Source organism: Podarcis vaucheri (genome assembly GCF_965113315.1).
Source record: "Podarcis vaucheri genome assembly, chromosome: Z".
NCBI lineage: Eukaryota > Metazoa > Chordata > Lepidosauria > Squamata > Lacertidae > Podarcis > Podarcis vaucheri.
Genome location: NC_138758.1, coordinates 11,181,508 through 11,205,398, shown reverse-complemented (window position 1 = coordinate 11,205,398; position 23,891 = coordinate 11,181,508). Strand labels below are relative to the sequence as shown.

At 46.6% G+C, this 23,891-nt stretch overlaps 1 protein-coding gene across 2 annotated transcripts in view; it reads right to left on the bottom strand.

The window, feature by feature from the left end:
- LONRF3 (LON peptidase N-terminal domain and ring finger 3) overlaps positions 1 to 23,891 on the bottom strand; it is a 40,787-nt gene that overhangs the window by 5,789 nt on the left and 11,107 nt on the right. Inside the window, exons 4-8 of one of the 2 annotated variants that reach the window (XM_082207252.1) lie at positions 21,845 to 21,991; positions 18,147 to 18,369; positions 15,874 to 15,964; positions 12,558 to 12,672; positions 10,761 to 10,882 (exon numbers count right to left, since the gene is read on the bottom strand). In XM_082207252.1, coding sequence (XP_082063378.1) covers positions 10,761 to 10,882; positions 12,558 to 12,672; positions 15,874 to 15,964; positions 18,147 to 18,369; positions 21,845 to 21,991 — 698 coding nt within the window. The remainder of the gene's footprint in view (positions 1 to 10,760; positions 10,883 to 12,557; positions 12,673 to 15,873; positions 15,965 to 18,146; positions 18,370 to 21,844; positions 21,992 to 23,891) is intronic. The other variant, XM_082207253.1, reaches the window with a different exon arrangement.

Here is a 23,891-nt window from a genome sequence, read left to right as displayed (position 1 = left end):
TGGTTTTTTTTATGTTGTGGGAAAGATCATAGCCATATTCAGGCCACACCATGTATTTAAAGCAGTATTATGCTACTTTTAATGGTCATGGCTCCCCCCAAAGGAATCTGGGACTATTAGTTTAAGGGTGCTGAGAGTTGTTAGGTGACCCCTATTCCCCTCACAGAGCTACAGTAATTTTAGTTCTGTGGTAATTTTAGTTCTGTGAGGAGAATAGGCGGTCTCCTAACAACTCTCAGCACTCTTGGGAAACCACACCTCCAAGGATTCTTTGGGGGAAGCCATGTTTGCTTAAACCCAAGAACAGGGTCCTCTCAGAGAAAAACAGACTTCATTCTGAATGAATCCTTGCTCCTGGCCTGCAAGTGCTCCAATTGGAGAATAGCCTTTACCAAAGGTGTCATGAGCTTTGAAGACACTTGAACTCAGGACGCAAGGGAGAAACATACTAAGAGGAAGGCATGCTTGTCAAATCCACGCCGTGATCAACTCCTGCCTGGAAACCAATGTCCCCACTGTGGAAGGATGTGTGGATCCAGATTTGGCCTCCACAGTGACTTACGGACTCTGAAATATACTCCGAGTCGCAAAGTGATTTCATGCTCTTTATTCAGCTCATAGTGGTGAGGAGGAATGAATGAAACCAATCAGGTTGTGGATTCACTTCTACCTGGAGCAGAATTGGGTGGTTCCTGCCAACCAATCATACTGCTGCATTGTTCTAGGACCAATCAGACTGCTGCAGTTTGGATCCTATTCAACTCAGTACATAACACCCCTCCCCTCTAAGTTCCAGTCCTGCCCGGGAGGTCGCATTCATAGTCCTCAAGGTATGCCGGCGGCCTACGTGTGTGTTGCGGCCTGGGGTATTCCCTGGTCGGGGCTCCAGGTTCTGGCTCGTGTTCCAAGGATGCTGGCTGTGATGGGGCTGTTTGGTCTGGTGCAACCGGCTCGCTCAGTCGTGGTTCTGGTTCCGGTGTCCTTTCGGCCTCACGGGTCCTCTCTGTATTTACTGATACTGCCTCTCCTGCTGGCCCCTCCTGCTCTATGGGCCTCACTGCCCCGCTTTCCCCTTGGGATTCCCCTGACCTGTCCTCCTCCTGGGTTTCTCCCGGGAATCGTCGCCGTATCTGGCCGCAGTGGCGGCGCCAGCATTGCCCCCCATCCGTTAGCACCTCGTACGACACTGGGCCAGTGACCCTGGTGACTGTGGCGGGTACCCATGCTGGGCCTGCCCCAAAATTCTTTGCGTACACTGGGTCCTGGGCCTCGAAGGTCCAGGGGTTCCTGCCTTCCCCCACCACTACCTCATCCTGAGCTCTATCGGGGTGAAGGCGGTCCAATCGGATTGCAAGGCGCCGACCCATTAGTAGTTCAGTGGGGCTCCGGCCAGTCATTGAGCTGGGGGTGCTGTGCTGTGCTATAAGGAATGTGGCAAGGCAGTACTCCCAGTCCCCTTGCGTCATGCGGCGAAGGGTGTCCTTGGTGGTCCGCACCATGCGTTCTGCTTGGCCATTGGTGGCAGGGTGGAACGGCGCCGAACGGATGTGCCGGATGGCGTTCTGCGCTGTGAAGGTTTGGAATTCTCCTGACGTAAATGCAGTCCCGTTGTCTGAGACGAGAGTGTCAGGAAGCCCGTGGGTTGCAAACAGCCTGTGTAGTACCCGGATGGCTGCGGAAATGGACGGTACCAGTGGACTTCCAGCCATTTGGTGTAGGAGTCCACCACTATGAAGAATGTTTTCCCCTGAAAGGGGCCAGCGAAATCCACATGCAGGCGTGACCATGGTGCTCGGGCGGACTCCCAGGACTGGACTGGGGCCCTTGGGGGATCTGGGCGGGATTCTTGGCAGGCCTGGCAGTGTTTGACCCAGGCCTCTATCTCTCCATTGATCCCCGGCCACCACACATAACTCCTGGCAAGGGCCTTCATTCTTACTACCCCTGGGTGTGTCTCGTGTAGGGCTGTGAGGACCCTTTTGCGGAGGGGCTGGGGAACAACGACTCTGCTTCCCCATAACAGGAACCCCTTGTGGGCCGACAGTTCATGTTTGCGGGTTGTGTAGCCGGCGAATTCTGGCCCGGGGCTGCTGCTGGGCCATCCCCTCCACACCCAGTCCAGGACCCGGGTGATGACCCTATCTTTCTTGGAATGGTGTGCAACTTCTTGTGCCTGAATGGGGCGGTCGGGAAGCAGCTCCAGGCTCATAACCTCTTGTGCAGGTGCTGGGTCAGGGCCTGTTTCTGGTAGTGGTAGCCTGCTGAGGGTGTCCGCATGGCCCATCGCCTTCCCAGGTCGGTGAATCAGTGCATACTGGTAGCTGGCAAGGAAAATTGACCACCTGAGGACGCAAGGAGACAGCACTTGGGGGGGGTCTGCTTTTTGGGGGCAAACAAGCCAAGCAACGGCTTGTGGACAGTCACCACAGTGAAGGGCCGCCCGTACAAGAAATCATGGAATTTTTTTACTCCCTTCACAATTGCCAGCCCCTCCTTGTCGATTTGCGAGTAGTTCCACTTGGTTGCGTTGGGTGTCTGGGAAAAGTACGCCACCGGTAACTCTCTTCCATCCGGGAGTTGGTGTCCCAGGACAGCGCAAATGCCATACATAGGGTGAGGCGTCGCATGCTAGCACCACCGGCAGCCTCTCGTCGAAGTGTGCCAAGACCGAGTTTGAGACAAGCAAGTCCTTGACTGCCTGGAATGTGGCCTCCTGGCGCTGGCCCCACACCCAAGGGGCCCGCTTGTCCAGTAGTCTGTGTAGGGGCTCCGCTACCGCCGCCTTGTGGGGAAGGAAGGAATGGTAAAAGTTCAATAGTCCCAAGAAGGCCTGAAGTTCAGTCTTGCTCTTGGGTGCTGGGGCATCACAAATGGCCCATACCTTGTCCCCAGTCGGGTGGACCTCTTCTGCGTCCACCATAAATCCCAGAAAGTCCACCTGAGGCACTCCTAGTAGACATTTTTCCCGCTTCACCTTGAGACCCGCCATCTGGAAATGGTGCAGAACGGTGCGGAGGCGGTCCTCAAACTCCTCTGGTGTGGGCCCGGCAATCAACACATCATCGAAGAAGGGGGTGACACCAGGAATCCCTTTAAGGAGAGAGTCCATTAGATTCTAGAATATGCCTGGTGCCACACTGACACCGAATTTCAGCCGCTTTACCCTGAACGCTCCTCTGTGCGTCACAATCGTCTGTGCCTCTGCTGTGGCCTCATCTACTGGCAGCTGTTGATACGCTTGGGCCAAGTCCAGCTTGCCAAAAATTTTCAACCCAGCCAGGGTGGCAAGGACATGGCTTACCACTGGCACTGGGTATGCGTGGGCCGTGAGGGCCTTGTTTATGGTACATTTGTAGTCTGCGCAGATGCGGACCGAACCATTAGGCTTGACGGGTGTGACGATTGGGGTTTCCCAGGGGGCATTAGGCACCAGCTCCAACACTCCTTGCTCCACGAGTCGGTCCAATTTCTCGTCTATACGGGGTTTCAAGGCGAACGGGACCCGGCAGGCCTTGAGCCTGACCGGTCGTACTGCGGGGTCAAGTTGTAGCGCAATGGGGGGGCCGTATACTGTCCCAATTTCCCGTCGAAAACCCCTGGAAATTCCTTGCATATGGCGTCCATGTCCACTTGTAAGCTAGTGTGGTTCACCCCGGTGACATCTAGCCCCAGTGGTCCAAACCATGCCAATCCCAGTAAGCTAATGTAGGGGCCCTTGACCACAAGCAAGTCCAGTTGCCGCATCCTCCCTTGGTATTGCACCCTGAAGGTCCCCACCCCCATTGTGGGGACCTTACGTTTCTGGAAGTCCCGTAGGGTGAATGGGGCCAGCCTGAGTTTGGGACCCCCAGTAGGACACAGTTTCCTTAAGGTCCTTGCCGAGATTATGGATAGAGTTGAACCCGTGTCAAGCTCCATGCAGCATCTGTACCTCTACATAAATTTTCTCTACGTTGGGGTGGGGCAACTGGTATACCTGGCAGTCAGTGAGCTCCGTTGAGTTGCCTTGGTGCGTTGGGCCCCGGGACCTGGGGCTCTTGGATTGGTCATCTGATGCCTGGTGTCGGGTGGGCCGAGCTTGACACACCCGGGCGATGTGTCCCAATTTTCTGCACTGCCTGCACTCTGCGTTGCGGAAAAGGCAGGTCCTCCTCTCGTGACTCTCCCCGCAGCTTGTGCAGTTTCCTCCTTCTCGTCGAGGCAGCTGTGGTCTGTGCGCTGCTTGAGTGCGCTGCTGTACTCGGTGCACCTCCTCCCTGTCGGATCCTGAGTCGTCGGTGAGATCTTCGTGGTGGACCCTCGGTTGGGATGGCAAGCTCGGCCGTGCCTCTTGCGTCGACCTCTCGGCAGCTTCCGTTGCCAGGGCCTCCTCCAGAGCGACCTGGAACGTTAGGTCCTTCTTAGCGTAGAGGCGTTGTTGCAGCTTCTCATCCTTCAGGCCACCGACGAGGCGGTCACGAAGCATGTTCTCCAGCTCTGAGAAGTTGCAGAACCGGGCGGCTTGGCGGAGAGAGGTCACAAACCCAGTTATGGTTTCCCCAGGGGCTTGCCGCTTTGCGTAGAAGGCATTTTGACGAGCCACCACTGAGGGCTGCAGCGAAAAGTGCCCCTTCAGCTGTTCCATTATTGTTTTGTATGGAACAGTAGCGACCAGTAGTGACGTCTTCAGGCGCAAGGAGAGCCCGGGCGACTTCAAACGTCTCCTCTCCGCAGACGCTGAAGAATATCACCCTCTTCTTGGGGTTTTCTTCGTTGGTGACCCCTTTGGCTTCTAGGAGGAAGGTGAAACGGGAGGCGTACGCTTCCCAGTCTCCAGATGCTGGGTTGAATGGCGAGAAGCTGCTGTTGGCTGCCATTCTGAGTTCCTTGTGTCCCGGAGCTGAAGCCTGGATACACGGTGTGAGGCAGCGTTGCGGCAGGTGGCGGTGCTGCGTTGCTGTGTGTGGCAGTCAGCTCAGCGGGATCCCACCTTCGTCGCCAGTGAAATATACTCCGAGCCGCAAAGTGATTTCATGCTCTTTATTCAGCTCATAGTGGTGAGGAGGAATGAATGAAAGTCCACTCACAGTATCTGCTTTATATTATATTTACACAATGGGCTGCACATGATTGGCTAATTCCGGAATTCTACTGTAAGCCAATCAGGTTGTGGATTCACTTCTATCTGGAGAAGGATTGGGTGGTTCCTGCCAACCAATCATACTGCTGCATTGTTCTAGGACCAATCAGACTGCTGCAGTTTGGATCCTATTCAACTCAGTACATAACAGACTCACTGTTAAGACTGTGCTCATGGAAGACAATCTTACTCAGCTACGAGTGCATAGCTGTCAATTTACAGATTTGAAAACAAGTGACCAGCAGCCTTGAAAATAAGGGACCAGCAGCCAAAATAAGGGACCTGCAGCCTCACCTGTTCCAGGCACTCCAGTCTTCCTGTCCTCCTGCAGTCTGGTCAAACTCATGCTGGTAGCTTCGAGAACACTGTCCAACCAACTTTGTAACCAGAGGTTCAACTGAATAGAATCTGAATCACATGCACCACAAGGCCTATGCAGCCTCAAGATGGCTCCCTGGCCTGGCTTTGCACTGCAAAGTTTGCAGCAGCACGTGCAACAAAATGGCGTCCAGCATTCAAAAAACCCCTCAGCTTGCATCAACTAGCCACACACAAGGCATGCAAGCTCCACCCCCAGTCGTTCTTAGACTTCTTATTGGGTGAGCAACACAGCCAAGCAACACAGTTGGAGCCTCTCTCCTCCCTGGCCGGCAGAGAGGGAGGGAGAGGAGCTGCTTCCTTTGAAATTTAAGGGACATTTAAGGGACATCCATCAATAAGGGACAGCAGCGGGACATGGCGCTGGAATAAGGGACTGTCCCTTCAAATAAGGGACACTTGACAGCTATGCGAGTGATAGCCAACACCCCCCAAGGGTGGTGGTGGTGGTAAATGTTTTAACACCTCCCAGATATTTTTTTTTTGGGGGGGGGAGCCATGATTGCCTAAAGTAGCACCACAGTGTTTTAAATGTATGGTTTGCATGTGGCCTATCAGGTAAGGAAATGTAAAGAAAATGTTCTTCTTTGAATAATAGGTTTGGAATTGCCCAAGAAAGATGTTAGGTTCTTTTTGTATGCCACAACTGCTGCTAGAATTTTGCTGGCTAAAAATTGGAAAACACAAGAAGTGCCAACAGTGGAGGAATGGCAGATGATGATGATGGACTTTGGGGAGCTAGCCGACCTGACCGGAAGAGTCCGCGACCAGAAGGAGGAGGAATGCCAGAAGGAATGGACGAAATTTAAAGACTACTTAGCTAAATATGCTAAGATAACTAAAATAGAAATATTTGAAAGTACCAGATTGGCCTAGGATTTAAATATGTCATGTTATAGAACAATATATTTAAAGTTAAAATAAAAAGAAAGAAAGATGTTAATTGACTAAGTAAATTTTATGTGAAAATAGTTTTGGAAAAGCGTTACAATGATATACATAGAAACTCAGCCAGGTGGATTTGAAGAAGTCACCCAGCAATGTTAACAAAAATGGAAGTATTACAGTTAGGATCTATGTTGGTTTGTTTGTTTATTTGTTTCCCTTTTCCTTTTTTGATGTTTGGAAAATCAATAAAAAAATTGGGGGGGGGAGGAAATATAAAGAAAATGTTGTCTGAATGCAGCCATAGAGCAAAACCCAACCTGTGCAACCCCATCCATCTTGATGCAGTCAAAATCATCCCTACATCCCAACAATTTCCAACAGAGCAGGCTTTTCCCTACTGCCCAGCTAAAAAGAGTGGGCAAGGCTCCCCCGGGGGGCTTGGTGCATCACATACAGTGTAATCAGTGAGTACATCAGCCATATGAAACCCACGCACAGCTTACACATTGCTGAACCTCTCCAGCAGCGCATGGAGGGTTATTCAGAACTAGCCCCCACCCCCCAGTCTCTTGTCCTTCTCCAAACACCTGTTTATGATCTGTTGGGCACAGAGGATTATCTTTTCAATGTACTGCTGACGAGAGAATCAAGGTCGCAGCTTGTGATCCCTTATCTTGTACCAGGATGGCACATCGTGTTCCTACCCTTTCCGCTCAACTGAACAGAGAAGGGGAGCTTGCAAATGCAGACTTCTGCACAGAGATGTTGCAGGAGATAGGGTACCAAAGCCTGCTTGGTGTGAGAGTTCTGAGCCGTGCTTTTTTCTGTGGGGATGCAGGGGTATGAATACCCCTAAACATTTTGTGAATCTCTGTACTTTTGTCCATTTACTATATTTTTTTTGAGTCAAAATGAGAGTACCTCTAAACATTTTTTAATTAAAAAACCCCACTGGTTCTGAGAATGCTAAAAGCTTATGTGAATCCCCTCTGGAACCAGAGAGAGATTCAAGAGAAGACTGATAGGCTTTATTATTATTGTTGTTGTTGTTGTTATTGTTACTGTATTATTTATTATTATTATTATTATTATTATTATTATTATTATTATTATTATTACCAGCCCATCTGGTTGGGTTTCCCCAGCCAATCTGGGCGGCTCACAGCACATTTCCAAAAATACTAAAACATCAAACATTGAAAACATTCCTAAACAGAGCTGCTTTCAGGTGTCTTCTAAAAGTCAGGTAGTTGTTTATTTCCTTGACATCTGAAGGGAGGGTGTTCCACAGGGAGGGTGCCACTACCAAGAAGTGCCAATTTTGCCTTGGTTCTCCTGCCACCATCTATCTGCTCCTGTCACTGCCTGCTCTGCCCCATCCAGCATGGCAGAGATTAGGCACTGCCGGAGCCGATACCTAGTACCAAGAGGGCCTTAGAAGTAATCCAGGAATTTGGCCAAGTGGCAGGTTTTAAATTGAACAAATTGAAAACTAAGGTTTTGGAGAAAAACTTGACACCGATAGAAAGAGAGAGGTTTCAGAATGAAACAGATCTAACATTAGTAAAGAAGCTAAAATACCTGGGGGTGAACATGACATCTAAGAATGTAAATCTTTTTAAAGATAACTATGAGAAATGCTGGTCAGAGGTGAAAAAAGATCTAGAAATTTGGACAAACCTGAAGCTTTCCTTGCTGGGTCGAATTGCTGTTATTAAGATGAATGTATTGCCAAGGATGTTATTTTTATTCCAATCATTGCAAATTATTGATAAGATGGACTGTTTCAACAAGTGGCAAAGAGATATATTTAGATTTCTCTGGTAGAGCAAAAAGCCCAGAATAAAACTTAAAATTCTTACTGATGCTAAAGATAGAGGGGGGTTTGCCCTGCCAGACTTAAAACTTTATTATGAGTCAGCAGCTTTTTGCTGGCGGAAGGAATGGATGCTTCTTGAGAATACAGATGTTTTGGATCTTGAAGGGCATGATAATGTATTTGGGTGGCATGCATATCTATGGTACGGCAAGATAAAAGCACATAAGGCATTTAAAAACCATATTGTCAGAAAAGCATTGTTTAATGTCTGGATAAGGTATAAAGACTTTTTGGAGAGTAAAACTCCAAGGTGGCTATCACCTATGGAGGCGAAAGCCTTGAAAAAACTCAACATGGAAGCCAAATGGCCAAAATATTGGGAAATTTTAGAACAGGAAGGTGATAAATTGAAATTGCAGAGTTATGACAAGCTTAAAGAGAAGGTGTGAGACTGGTTACATTATTCTCAAATAAGAGAGGTGTATAATTTGGACAAAAAAATTGGTTTCCAGGTGGAAAAATCAAAGTTAGAAACAGAATTGTTAGAACCCAATGCAAAGATACTTTCAAGAATGTATAATCTGCTGTTGAAATGGAACACTGAGGAAGAAATGGTAAAATCTGCAATGATAAAATGGGCACAAGATATAGGCCATAATATTATGTTTGCTGACTGGGAGAAGTTGTGGACCACCGGGATTAAGTTTACGGCATGTAATGCCTTAAGAGAGAATATTATGAAAATGATGTATAGGTGGTACATGACCCCAGTCAAGCTTGCAAAAATATATCACTTGCCCGATAACAAATGTTGGAAATGCAAAGAGATTAAAGGTACATTCTTTCACCTTTGGTGGACGTGCCCAAGGATCAAGGCTTTCTGGGAAATGATATATAATGAACTGAAAAAGGTATTTAAATATACTTTCCCGAAGAAACCAGAGGCCTTCCTCCTGGGCATAGTGGACCAATCGGTGTTAAAGAAGGATAGAACCTTTTTTATGTATGCTACAGCAGCAGCAAGAATTCTCATCGCAAAGCATTGGAAGACACAAGATCTACCCACCTTGGAAGATTGGCAGATGCAACTAATAGACTATATGGAGATGGCGGAAATGACTGGCAGAATCCGAGACCAGGGAGAGGAGTCAGTGGAGGAAGATTGGAAGAAATTTAAAATTTATTTGCAGAAATATTGTAAAATTTTTGAATGTTGAGGACATTGAAATGAACCGCAGGGGCTTTAGTAACAAAGTAAAATGTAAGATTGGATTAATAACAGATAAATTAATAGGTTATGAATTTGCTGAATTAATTTCTAAAAAGGGATACAAGAACGGGAGACGCGAGGAAGTCGGGAAAATAAGTTAATTGAAGATGAGAAATTAAGAAAGAGGGAATTTTTGTTTTTTGTTACTATATGTGTTTTTATTTCTTTTTTCTTTTTCTTTAGATGTGTTTAATGTTTGTACTTTTGTATTGTATTGTTTTCTGTGATTTTGTATTTTCTTTGTCTTGGTATATTTTCTTGGATTTTTTTTTTGTGTGTGAAAACTTAATAAAATATTTATATATTAAAAAAAAGATTAGGCACTGCCATCAGCGCCAAAAGGTCTCATGCAATTTTGGGAGAAATCCTGTCCCAAATGGACACAATTTTGCCCAAAATCAGCACAGATAGAGTTGGCACTTTGCCTGTGGGTGTGCTTTCCCGGGAGCTCCTGCCGCCTGAAGTAGCAGGCTCAGCTTGCCTAATGGGTGAGCTGGTTCTGAAGGAGACAACAGTCAGAAAATTCTCCTAAGCCTTCACCTTCAGGTGAATAAGTTTTATTGCTTCACTGGACTTTGCTCGCATAAACCCCAACAACACCTTGGGCACAAAGGAATTCTACCCCAGCTGACAGGATAATTAAGAAACAAAACTTTCAGGTCAAACCTTAAGTCATAAACACTTACGGTTGTAGCCAATCAAGAGCAGACCTATTGAAATTAAAGGACCTGGGTGTATTAATTTCAGTGGGTTTACTGTAAGCAAGAATTAGCTAGCTATAACCCTTATCCATGAATCTACAGTGGTACCTCAGGTTAAGTACTTAATTTGTTCTGGAGGTCCATACTTAACCTGAAACCATTCTTAACCTTTAGCTAATGGGGCCTCCTGCTGCTGCCACGCCGCAAGAGCCTGATTTCTGTTCTTATCCTGAAGCAAAGTTCTTAACCTGAAGCACTATTTCTGGGTTAGTGGAATCTGTAACCTGAAGTGTATGTAACCTGAAGCGTATGTAACCTGAGGTACCACTGTATTTAAAAATGATTATACAGAACTATTGCAAACATTTGTTACATGAAACCATTTTTTTGGTAGGTTGATAGCTGAGTGTATTTGAGGTAAGGTTCTGATTCTCTCCCCCAATGCACTGGGTCAGTTCTACGTCAACAGAATAACCTTCTGACACTTTTCATAACTCTTCACTCCTGGAGGGTTAAATATTGGGAAGGAAGGTGGAAGAGGGGAAATCCACTTGGAGGGGACTGGGTAAAATACATATGACATACTTGGAAAGTTCAGCAATTTCCTCTTCTTGGAGCCTCCTTCTTTCTGTGAGTTGCTCAGGAAGGTACTTTGCTATTAAGTCTTCCACCAGCACTGTCTTACAGTGTTTCCTCATTGCCAAACACTGGAACAGAAAACAGGGATTCCTCTCAGGCTTAGTTTAGAAATGTTCAGGATTCCGTTAGAGCAGCTTCCCCTGTTAAAATCTTCAGCTTCATCTTATTTATTTATTTATTTTTGTCCTCTAGCTAACAGACTGCTGACAAGCCTTTAGTGGGGACAGCCTGAGGGCCTCTGAAACTGCCCTACCTTGTATCTACCTGGAGCCCTTTCAAGGGTGTATGGAATAAAATGTGACAAGCAAATAATAGTGCCATTAACATGCCTGAATCAATAGGTTCTGGGGCAGAAGCCCAATATGCTAAATTCTACTAGTGGGCGGGGAGTTGTGTGATTTCCGGGTGCAAAGAAACCATGCTCACCGACCAACCATTGCTACCTGCTCTACACCTGACATCAAGTGTGGGGCAGGCAAAGATGAGGTTGGGCCTAAGGCAGGTGGTGGTGGGGGGGAGGGTTTCCACACAGTGCTTTGCATGCCCTGAACATGGTAGGGGTTTTTATACCTAGCAGGGAACCTAAAACATACAAAATGTTAAATGTTAAATGGACTGGAATGTTAAAATGGATTAAAATTCACACCAGTATTTGTAAGCATCGGGGAAAGGTAAAGGGACCCCTGATCATTAGGTCCAGTCGTGGACGACTCTGGGGTTGCGGCACTCATCTTGCTCTATAGAGTGAGGGAGCCGGTGTTTGTCCGCAGACTGCTTCCAGGCCATGTGGCCAGCATGACTAGGCCGCTTCTGGCAAACCAGAGCAGTAAAAGGAAACGCCGTTTACCTTCCCGCCGGAGCAGTATCTACTTATCTACTTGTACTTTGAAGTGCTTTTGAACTGCTAGGGTGGCAGGAGCAGGGACCAAGCAATGGGAGCTCACCCCATTGCAGGGATTCAAACCACTGACCTTCTGATCAGCAAGTCCTAGGCTCTGTGGTTTAACCCACAGTGCCACCCGCGTCGCATTAAGCATTGGGATAGACTTGTATAAGCATGAATGTCCAGCAGGATACCATGGTCAATGGTATCAAATGCCAACAAAGGATCAAGCGGCAGGAGCAAAGTCAACCCCCCCCCCGTCCTGCTCTCTGCAAAGGTCATCCATCAGGGCAACCAAGGGCGACTCAGTTCTGTGGCCAGGCCTGAACCCAGATTGGAATGGATCCAAATAATCCACGCCCTCAAATAAGGCCTGCAGCTCCCTCACTACAGACTTCTCCACCACCTTCCCCCAAAACGGGTTATTGGCAACTGGTCAATAGCTGTTCCAATCCCTAGGGTCCAGAGCCAGTTTCTTTAGAAGCAGCAGGGACCACCCCCTCATGCAGTGAAGCATTAACCACTGGACCCAACCAGTTACCCTCCCTCTGCTGTATTTCATAAGCCAAGAGGGGCAGGGGTTGAGGGGGCATGAGCAGAATGCCTAACATGGGCTATGGCAAAAGGAGCATTTCAATACAGGAACTCAGGAAGCTGCCTATTCCAGAGGGGAATTCCTAGCCCTACATGGAGATGGAGGGATTTGAACCTGGGATCTCCTGCATGGAAACCAGTTGTTCTGCCCATTGCGATAGAGTCCTTCCAGTTTCATGACTCATTTCAGTCCCCCACCCCCACCCCCCAGGTGCATGCCAATATTTAGAGAAACATCAGTGACAAGCCACAAGCAACAGGCTCACCTCTGAGAGACCCTCCTTGCACAGGGGGCAATTTGGTTTGTGATCCAAACATCTTTCAAGGCATTTCAGGCAGAAGGTATGTCCACAAGGGGTGGTGACAGGTTCGTAGAAGACCCTGGTACGGAAAAAATCAGGAGAGGGAAGAAAAGCAATACAATCTTTTAGCAGGAATAATGGAAGGCATGGGAATTCACAGCAGTTGACACCCATGAACAATCAATGTGGCAAGGGTGAAGTTCCAAACATCCCAAGGACCAAAAACATCAGGAGTGTTACAAGTAGAACAGCAACAGAATGTTGCTGTGTGAGGTCTTCCTATCCGGAGTTTCAGCCAGCCAGCCTTACCCTTTTGGAGGATACTCCACTCAGTTTCCTCATTTTTCTTGTCTAAATCAGTCAGAATGCCTTGATCATTGAGCATACTCAGTCCTCATTGGGCTGACTGAGGTGTCCCTTCCTTAATTTTTCATTTCTTTCCAAATCCTGGGATTTCCCTGAACCTACTGATGGCCCTTTGTTTGTGTTATATAGTCAATGGTCACATATTAACTATATAAGGATCCACAGAGAGAATGAGTTCCTTTAATAGTGGAGAAGATGATCTGTATAGGGTTTCCTTGTTACGTGTGTGCATATGTGTAACTATGAAATCATATAAGTAGAAATCTATTTTATGTGTCTAGGAACACATGCACTATACAGTTAAAAGCAATATCATGGAGAGCCCTGGGAACAGCAGTTTGTAAAGGATGCTGAGAGTTGCTAGGAGGCCTCTATTCCCTTCACAGAGCTACAATTCCCAGAGTGATTTAACAACCAATCCTTCTTCCCAGGGCACTGTGAAAACTGTAGCTCTGAAAGGGAAATAGGGGTCTCCCAACAATTCTCAGCACCTTTTACAAACTACAGTCTCAGGCTGCTTTGGGGAAAGCCATGACTCAGCTGAAAGTTGTTATAGATTGGGGGCCTGAAATGTTAATACGGTGGTGGCGGCTGAAAGTTTTAATATTTGGGGTGGGCCTGAAAGTCCTCTCCTCCAGCCACTTGTCACTTCCAGCAGAGCAGCCAAAATTACAGTGGACGCTCGGGTCGTGAACGTGATCCGTGCGGGATGCAAGTTTGCAACCCGCAGCAGCGCGTCTGCGCACGTGCGAGTTGCGATTTTGCGCTTCTGCGCATGAGCAAAAGCAATTTAGCGCTTCTGCGCATGTGCGACCACCAAAACCCGGAAGTAGCCCGTTCTGGTACTTCCGGGTTTCGGAGGTCCATAACCTGAAAAAACGCAACCTGAAGCATCTGTAGCCCGAGGTACGACTGTATTCTATTAGCTCACCTGGAACAAGGCTGAGGATTCAAGCACCTGAGTTCAAAGCAGTTCAGGGTACGAGTCTGAATGTGTTTTATGGAGAAGGATCAGGGGAGAGGATTAAAAAGCAGCCTCGGAGAAATTCTGTCCGATTACCTAGGTGTGCTGCAGGTGTTTATGCAGGTTTCTTGGTCTGTCCCTGACTCACTCCCTGGATGTAGGTCAACTACATTACTTAGTTGGGCGGGCAAACTGGGTTAATAACAGCTTGGGCCGGTTGGAGATGAGATCACTGGGTTACTGGTTCATGGAAATACAGTATGCAGATTTCGTTGAATTTCCTTATGGGCAATTATGACAAGCTCTACAAGTTAAAGTAAAAAGACTCAGACCCATGCCAAATCAGTTGCATGGATTTCCAGCAATTCAGGCAACCTATCACCTGCCTAGCAACCTGAACAATTATTTCTAGGTGTTCATGCTTACATTCCTTTTCATTCCCTCTCCTGAATAACTTGAATTCCACCCTCCAGCTTTCAGGGTTATGTTGGCACAACCATCAACCATGGTTAGCATTAAGCAGGTTCCGGAATTGGTTTCAAGTGGGTTTCTATTCCTGAGTTAACACTGCACCTTGGTTTGCATCTGTCACAAAGGACAGATCTCCTGCTTCCACCATTTCTCTAAGCCGGTCTGTCACCTATTTCCTGCCAGTTCTGTTCAAATGCAAAAGGGTACTTGGGTTTCCCATAAGGGAGGTGTGACATATCTGACAAACTGACTGTGGCTGTCACTGGTCAGAAAGAGCCATGGGTTGCTTCCTCCAAGGAGAGGAGAGAAAGCCTTTAAAAGCTGAGCTGCAGCTATGGTCCCTCTTACCATTAGGGATCCAGGCTGGATCTGACCATCCTTGCTGCCTACTTGTAAGTAGACCAAAAATACTGTCCTGTGGCTTAAAGGCTAGGATTAGTCCAGCTATACAGCCAAAGCACTTTGATTTATTTTGCATTCAGTTTGACCTGTTGCCTGCTTTCCCCCGCCATTTATTTCTTTTTTTCTTTTTTAAAAAATAATTTTTATTAAAGATTTTCTTGGTTTAAAAAATTATGTACATTGTCTCTTTCTTCAAGACTCATTTATTTCTGATAAAGTTTCATAATCCGACTGTTGATACATGTGTGGTTGCCAGTCCCAGCACTCTAGAATCCCTAGAAGCCTGGAATCCAGTTACTGAAAGGTTAGGCTCAGAGTCATAAGAGATCAGCATATTCTTCCACCCCTGGAAGAGACTTGGGGGAGCATGGTCTGCCTTTATGCTCTGAATAAACTATAATGGAGCTGTCTGGGAAATGCAAGGTGAGTTTGTCTTGGAGTTCCTGGGCTTTGAGAAATTGAGGGGGTCTACCAGGGAAATGAGCAAGCTGCTTTGATCTCAGGGGTGGGATAAGGCTGGAAACCAGCCCTGTTTTCCCCAAGCAAGTTGTGAGTCAGTTAGGCTGATGAGTGGAAGGTCCACTGGTTTGGACCCTATTTAAGAAGTACAGGCACCCCCCCACACTTACATGGGGGTTACGTTCTGGGCCCCTGCGTGCCTAAGTGGAATTGTGTAAAGTAGGGAACACCCTCTAAAAAGCCTCTAAAAGCCTATTTTCCCCTGCTCTCCAGCTCCCTCCCCCCAGTCTCTTTCCAATCCACACCAAAATATCTGGAGGACACATGGGAAAGCAGCTGCTGCTGCTGTGTGACCCTGCACATCAGCTGTTAGGCAGGGAGGCTGGGCAGCCTAAACAGAGCCCTGCTGTGCCTCTGGTCTCTTTGGGGTTTCCTCCACCCTCCTCTGCAGACTCTGGGGAGAGTCTTCTCATGAGCCACAAGAAATCTCTGGCCCTCCAGAAGTTGCTGAATGCCAGCTCCCATCAGCCCCAGCAAGCATGGAGTTGTAGTCAATCAGCATCTGCAGACTGAAAAGTTCCCTGCACCTATTTTAGACAAGAAGATAGTAATGGTTACCTCATGCACAACGGACACTCCATATCTGATGGTTCCACTAATCCAAACAGAGAACTCTTCCCAGTACCGGATCCTTTCCCCTTACTTGCATCTGTTAAAAATGGGGGGCGGGGACGGGACAAAGAAGGAGAAAAACCAAACACACACATTACAGAACTGGAAGGAGCATATATTGGAGTTAAAAGTGTGCACTTGGCCACAGATGTGTAAACGCCAAACAATCGAAATTGGTGACTTAACAATCGTCTCTCCCACAAGAACCCACCATTTGCACCTCACATTTTTGGACATCACAATCGTGTCTGCAGGTTCAAAGGTCTAACATTCATAAGTGCTTAATACAAAAGTTTTATAGTTTAGAGAAAAGTGTTGTCACTCACCCCACACCATTGTGTTTAGGGGGGCATTTAATCCACATGCAGAACATAAAGGTAAAGGGACCCCTGACCATTAGGTCCAGTCCTGGCTGACTCTGGGGTTGTGGCGCTCATCTCGCTTTATTGGCCGAGGGAGCCGGCGTACAGTTTCCGGGTCATGTGGCCAGCATGACTAAGCTGCTTCTGGCGAACCAGAGCAGCGCACGGAAATGCCGTTTACCTTCCCACCAGAGCGGTGCCTATTTATCTACTTGCACTTTGACGTGCTTTTGAACTGCTAGGTTGGCAGGAGCAGGGACCAAGCAATGGGAGCTCACCCCATTGCAGGGATTCAAACCACCGACCTTCTGATCAGCAAGTCCTAGGCTCTGTGGTTTAACCCACATCACCACCCGCGTCCCTATGCAGAACATACAGTGGTAAAATTCTGGATGGTGCCACTTCAGAGAGCAGGGATTTGTTGTATTTTAGAATCCTCCAACCCCATGGCATTTATTTATTTTTAAAAATAATGAACAAGACTTTCCTACATGTAGTTTCTCTCACTTTCTGATGGGCTAATTTTTTACACATAGAGGGTGGTGGTTTTTTTCATGTGAAGATGTAGTCAACCCTGGCATATGCAATGTGAAGTGGTACAATCTACCACCTCTTTCTGCACATCATGTAGCCTGGCTACAAGTAACATTTCCAAAAAGGTACATATTCAGATTTTACAACTGAATTTAAATTTAGGCTCTTCCCTCTATTTGAAGACATCCTGATTTGTATCAAATGCTAGTCCTACTTAGAGTAGACCTACTGAAAGTAATGAACATCACTAATGCAGGTCCATTAATTTCATTTTTTTAAATAGAAAAAACAGAAAAAAACAAATGTTTTGTTTTAGACATTCTAGCTATTTTTGAAGGTGTTAGATACCACCTATAGAACATATTATCAGGGACGCGGGTGGTGCTGTGGGTTAAACCACAGAGCCTAGGACTTGCCGATCAGAAGGTCGGCGGTTCGAATCCCTGCGATGGGGTGAGCTCCCGTTGCTCGGTCCCTGCTCCTGCCAACCTAGTAGTTCAAAAGCACGTCAAAGTGCGAGTAGATAAATAAGTACCACTCCGGCAGGAAGGTAAACAGTATTTCCGTGCGCTGCTCTGGTTCGCCAGAAGTGGCTTAGTCATGCTGGCCACATGACCGATACAACCACCCTCTGTTTGAAAGGTTCTCAGGTCTAAGCCCAATTTAAATAAAGAAACTTCAGAAGGGATGAAGGTCCGGAAATGGCCTATCAGCAGTCAGCATCTGGATGGAAGTCTAAGCAGGTACTCAGGTGACCTCCTCAGTCTTCCCACACTATGGTGAGGTGTACTGTATTGCTATTTAAATTTAAGTAACATTTTAAAAATGCATCTAGCCATATAAATTAGAAAGTGCAAACTTCTCAAAAATTATAAGCCATCCTTTTTTTTGGCATTGCCACTTTAAAGGTAAAGGTACCCCTGCCCATCAGGGCCAGTCGTGACCGACTCTAGGGTTGCGCGCTCATCTAGCTCAAGAGGCCGGGAGCCGGCGCTGTCCAAAGACACTTCCGGGTCACGTGGCCAGTGTGACGAAGCTGCATCTGGCGAGCCAGCACCAGCGCAGCACACGGAAACGCCGTTTACCTTCCTGCTATAAAGCGGTCCCTATTTATCTACTTGCACTTAGGGGTGCTTTCAAACTGCTAGGTGGGCAGGAGCTGGGACCGAACGACAGGAGCTCACCCCGCCGCGGGGATTCGAACCGCCGACCTTTCGATCGGCAGGTCCTAGGCTCTGTGGTTTAACCCACAGTGCCACCCGCGTCCCCGACTTTACTTCAGTGCTAAAATAGATTCTTTTTTATTTTTTAAAGAAAGCTTACCCCTTTTCATAATTTTGCTAGGTGGGTCAGTGTTTGGGGCCTCATCAGAACAGTATTTTCTCTTTAGAAGACTGCACTGATCAGATATAAGGGTGGCTGATTCAGTCGCTGAGGAGCCATGACTACCTTTCTTGCTCTCTGCCACTGGGGTGGACTTTTCTAAGCCACTGCGGTCAGCTGCTTTCTGATCTTCACGGCGAGCAGCACGCATTAGCAACTTTTCCTGTGCAAAGAAAAAGGTTATTCTTTAGAACTACTGATCCCCAGAGATGATGTTCTTCACAAGACCTTCACAGATATCCTCAAAGCGCGCCTGCACAGAACATGGAACACCTCTATTAAGAATCTTTTTAACTTGCATCCTTGACAAACTACAGTTCCCAGGATTATTTGGGATAAGCTGTGATTGGTTAAAGCAGTATGATACTGATTTAAATGTAGAATGCAGATGAGGCCCAAGAAATAACAAAGAACAGGGTTCTATCAGAGAAGAGAGCAGGTTTCATTTGACTCCTTGCTCACCACGGGCAGCAGGGAGATATTTTAACTCCCATTCTCATGGTGTTTCTCCCATATAGTGGTTTTTAAATTTTTTTCTTCCTATTTGCATGTTTCCCAGAGAAATTTTCACTATGTGTTGGGTAGCTGATAAACAAATACAGAGGTAGTTTGGAAATATTGAAAGGAAAATGAAAAGGTCAGTAAATTAAATAAATCTGCTTCAGGGTGGTATCATTTCAGCCTACAAGTGAAGGCTCACATGATTCCCCCCTCCCCCTCCCAAACATACCCTGCATGTAGAAAAGTAAGATGTCAGGGAGAAGGTTTCAAACTTTGCTTTCTGCCCAACAAGCTGGTTCGCAACATGCAGGTATATTATTAGCAGCATTATGTTAATTAAAAAATAAAAAATATCAGTAGTTGAAGTGGTATGGCTTTGAAAAAGATTGACTACTTCATTCAATTGATTTGTGAAAACTGAGGCTGCTTCTTATAGGAGTTAATAACATTCAAAATAGAAAATAAGCTATTGTTGAGGTTAAGCTTTAAAAGGCCTGGTTACCAGAGCCGGTCAAGATTTAACCTTAGCAGTCATAAGCCAAGGCTTGCCATTGGGGCAAACTATTATCTGAGTTTTTTCAAGGGGCCTTCCAGGCAGGGTACATCTCATGCTTCTACATAAAAATCTGGAGTTTGTATGTGACTAAGTTATAGTAGACCTTTAGTTAGTCCTGTCTATTAATGGTCCCTATATTAGTCAGGCCCATTAACTTTAATGTGTCTGCTGGGAGTGGGACTACTATTGGTGGGATAGCTCAGTTGGCAGAGCTTGAGACTCTTATTCTAAGGGCTGTGGATTCAAGCCCCACGTTGAGTGAAAGATCCCTGCATTGCAGGGGGGTTGGACAAGATGACCCTCATGGTCCCTTCCAACGCTACGATTCTGTGATTCTAGGTGGGACTCACAACAAAACGGTGCCATGCAGAATGTTCCTGCTCAGGGTTCCTGCCAGCCAGTCACACCTTTTCCCAAGACAATCCGTTCCAATCTATTCCTCTCTGCAGTTTTCCATCTAACCCACCAAGCTGAACACTTTTCCGGGTCCACTTGGCATGCTCAGCCTTCACTAAGATGCTTTTTGGGAGTTTCTTCTCCACCTTTGGTTGTTGTTTTTTTGTACTTCAGCAAACATTGCAATTCCCCCAGGCTTGTCCACATCTCCCTCTTTGGCATGGATACTACACACAGCCATTTGGACTGTGCAAGGATCAGCATTTGGAGAATGAGTTTGCTATGTAGGATGCTTTGGCAGTGATGCTATGTTTTAGGAACCTCTTCCCCGCACCATGATGAAAGAGCAACTCTGTCCCAAAGCTACCTTGGCCGGTTTCAGAGATGGCCACCAGAGACAAAACTGGTCCAATACATTTTGGCAACTGAGGCAGACCCCAGAATGGCAGCCCCTGCCCTCCAGGGAAGAAGGCGTCAGCAAATACCTACATCAGGAACAAGGTGGGGGAGAAAGATCGACATTGGGATCTGCTGCCTGAGGCAGTCACTTCACTTTGCCTCATGGGTGGGCCAGCCCTGATCAGAGGTGACTACCAGAGAATGGGGAAGAGGTAGGGGTCCCTGGAAAGGAGACTCCATAAATTAAACTGCCTCTCAACTCAAGCCCTAAAATGCAATTCAGTGCTTCAAAGCAATCAAATCACCCTGCAGAAAAAGCTACACACACCCCAAAATCAGGCTTAAGGTTGCAGAGTAATTCTAAATAGAACTTCTTGCCTGTACAGCATCTTGCTCACAATTTGTCTTGAGACAAGTGAAGCAGGATGAGCAACAAATGACTTCAAGAGAAAAACAATCCTGCTGGAAAAGTAACAGGGGCAGAGTTGGGTAATCTTTTGTAATATGACGCCCTGTGCGTGACCAAAATTTTGCACCCCCAAATGGATCTTCTCAGTTATGGATCTTCTTAATTTTGCACCCCCTCGGTGCACTTTTTTGTGTTTGGGGGGGGACTGACTGACTGCACAGCACTAAACCCGGTGCTGAAAGTACAGATAATACACTGGGTGCAACACTAAGCAGTAAAACAGTTTAAGGGTTGCATTCCCTGCCAGGGCCACAGCTAGAAGTGGGTGGAGCAATGAATGCTCCCTGTTCAGGGAAGTTTTTAATCTGTGATATTTTACTGTATTTTTGGTTTCTATGGAAGCTGCCCAGAGTGGCTGGGGAAACCCAGCCAGATGGGCGGGGTACAAATAATAAATTATTATTATTATTATATAATGCAAAGTTTACCTTTATGCAATAGGCTAGCTTCTATACCCACCCACCCACCCACCCCTCTCTCAGTCCTCCATCCAGACAAGCAAGAGGCATAATCAGAGTTCAACAACATGTCCCAGCTAGGCAAAAACACTCAAGGAAGGTTTGAAGCAGGGCTGGTGAGTGGTGTGGCCTGGGCAGAGTACCAAGGGCCAGACAGAGAAGGCAAATACAATGGCTGGTCTATCTCACCAGCCCAAAGACACAAGATCAGTTCTTTGCAGCCCAGTAAATCCATACAAAGCCTATTCTGAAATCATAGATCACACTTTCTGGTCAAGGCCTTGAAAGGAGAACTTATAAAAAAATAAAAAACATTGCACACATGTCCAGCTTTGACATTTCCCAGAAGCACCTGGCTGTGGCGGGACTTGGGTACTATGACACCTCTCATTCATCTTACTGCCTTCCCAAAGGCAGGTAATGGACCCCCCCCCCTTAGGAAGGAGGCACAAGGAGTTTGACAGGGTCCTAGAGCCCTCCCCCTCCTTACAAAGCTGGGAAAGCACAAACCAGGCTTTGGGAAGGAGGCGGGAGGCCTAGGACCATTTGGGTCTGATCTACCAGCCAGACTCTTAAGTTGTAAGAAATAAGACCCAGTTTAATGAGTCTTCAATCCCAACCTTTCTGCCAAGGTTTTCCCTAATGACTGGCTGCAATTCTCAGAGAACCCCATGAGCGTCTTGTTAATAAAACTAGAACCCCCATGTGCCTTGCTAATAAAATCCCAGGGTGGTCAGCAGCATGCACTCATGCATCAGGCCAATGACCCTACACACTCACCCAGCAGCAAACTGCACAACCACCTCCCCTCCACAACCAAATATTAACATACAAGGACAGTATCACAGACAAGTGTTACCTGGATCAAACTTTGTAGTCTATGGATGGTGCCTTCAGATGGTGCTGAACTTAAAATGTTCCCTTTTAATTTAGATACCAGCTGCAGGATATCAGGCATGCGTTCCTGAGCATCCCTCGGGACACACGAAATTAAATTAAGTAGAAGCTATGATATAAAACAAACACACACACACACTTCATTACTTAATTTGAACACATAAAGTCTTGCGTTCAATTCCTGGCATTTCCACTTCTGAGGACTACACCGCATCCACACTATAAATTTAATGCACATTTGATTTAACACACATTTAAAGCACATGGCTTGCCCTAAAGAATCCAGGGAACTGTAGTTTCCCTCTCACAGAGCTACGATTCCCAACACCCTTAACAAACCGCAGTTCCTATAATTCTTGAGCATGAAATATGCTTTAAATGTATGAAGCGGATGTGGCAGCAGGTGATGGAAAAGCTCTACAGGGGCTCCAGAGAGCCATTGTCAGTCATGGCCATCAATACAGGGGTATCTGGGACAAGGATCTTATTTAGTGTAAGCTAGCAACAGATGTTGAGGCTTGGGGTATTCAGGAGAGAAGTGCTCTTTAAGCTTCCCTGCGGAACAGTTAAGCTATGAAAAGCACACACACAAAAGGCTGCTGCAATGCAAACTCATCTTGTCAATGCCAACAGGTTGATAGTCATACACTTCCTGTTTAATAGACAGACTCCTAACAAAACAATAAACAAAACAATTTTCAGTCATCTGGGTTTGACCACAGGGCAGGGCAGATTTGACTTGTGTTCTACCCACACCATTAAAAATTTAAACACCTGCATTCTACCTGTCTTTCAAATGGAAGAGGCGAGCATACCTGGGGTTATCCTACTTTTATCTACACAACCACATTGTGGGGTGGGTTAAGCTAGAGCACATTCCCTGTCTCTTGGGATAAGCATTAGAACATAGTTCAAAGCTACACGAAGTGGACAGGAATCTAAACCCAAGGTTCAAGAGGATGGGCCAAGCCTGTGCATCCCATCTCTGAATGAAATCCAACAGAGGTATGCATCAAGTTTAATCCTCTGCACCAAAGCAAGATTTGCTGTGTGCTTTTACATTCCAAAATGGGATCATCATACATTCAGAGAGAGAGAGAGAGAGAGAGCCAACAGATTCACAAAGATGTGAAAACCACTGGTTAAGTGCCAGCATCAAAAGAATGCTGATTCATCTGAAAACTATTAACTGCAAGCTATCTCAGCATAAAAATAAAATCAGAGGCTGGAAAATTCTGCTGCTTTATTTCCTGGGCTCCTAAAATAACCCAAGGCTTGCTTCTGTTGCCTTTTTGGCAGCTACCAGAAGCCATCCCCTCTTTCAATAAGACTTTTAAGTAGAGAGCTTTCAAAGTCTACACCTGTAATGGAATTCTTTTAAATATATTTTATTGCATGTACATTTGCTGCCCTGGGCTCCTTTGGATAATAATCATTAGCCCCTTCCCTCTCCAGTCAAAAGGATCAGGTAGCAACAGGAAGATTCCTTTGCCCAAAGAGCAGCTGCTGGTCTGCATAGACAACATTGGGCTAGATCAGGGTTTCCCAAACTTGGGTCTCCAGCTGTTTTTGGACTACAACCCCCATCATCCCTAGCTAGCAAGGCCAGTGATCAGGGATGATGGGAATTGTAGTCCAAAAACAACAGCTTAAGAACCAAGTTTGGGAAACACTGGGCTAGACAGACAAATACTCTGATCTGGTATGAGGTTGCTTCCTACGTTTTTGTTTCTTAGAGGCAATCCCTTTTTTCTGCCCTCTACATCAGGGATAGGGAGCCCAGTTCCTCCAGAAGTTGTAAGGACTACAACTCCCATCAACCTTGACCACTATCCAAGCTAGAGTCCAGCAACATCTGGAGGGCCATTTATCCCCTACCTGCAGTTTTGCATTCTCATCTCATGAGACTAAGAAGCTAACGCCAACCATTGGCATCAATATTGCATTGCATGGGCCCAGTGCAGTTTGCCGCAACCCTCCCAGCTTGAATTGCACAGTGGAAGCCTCAT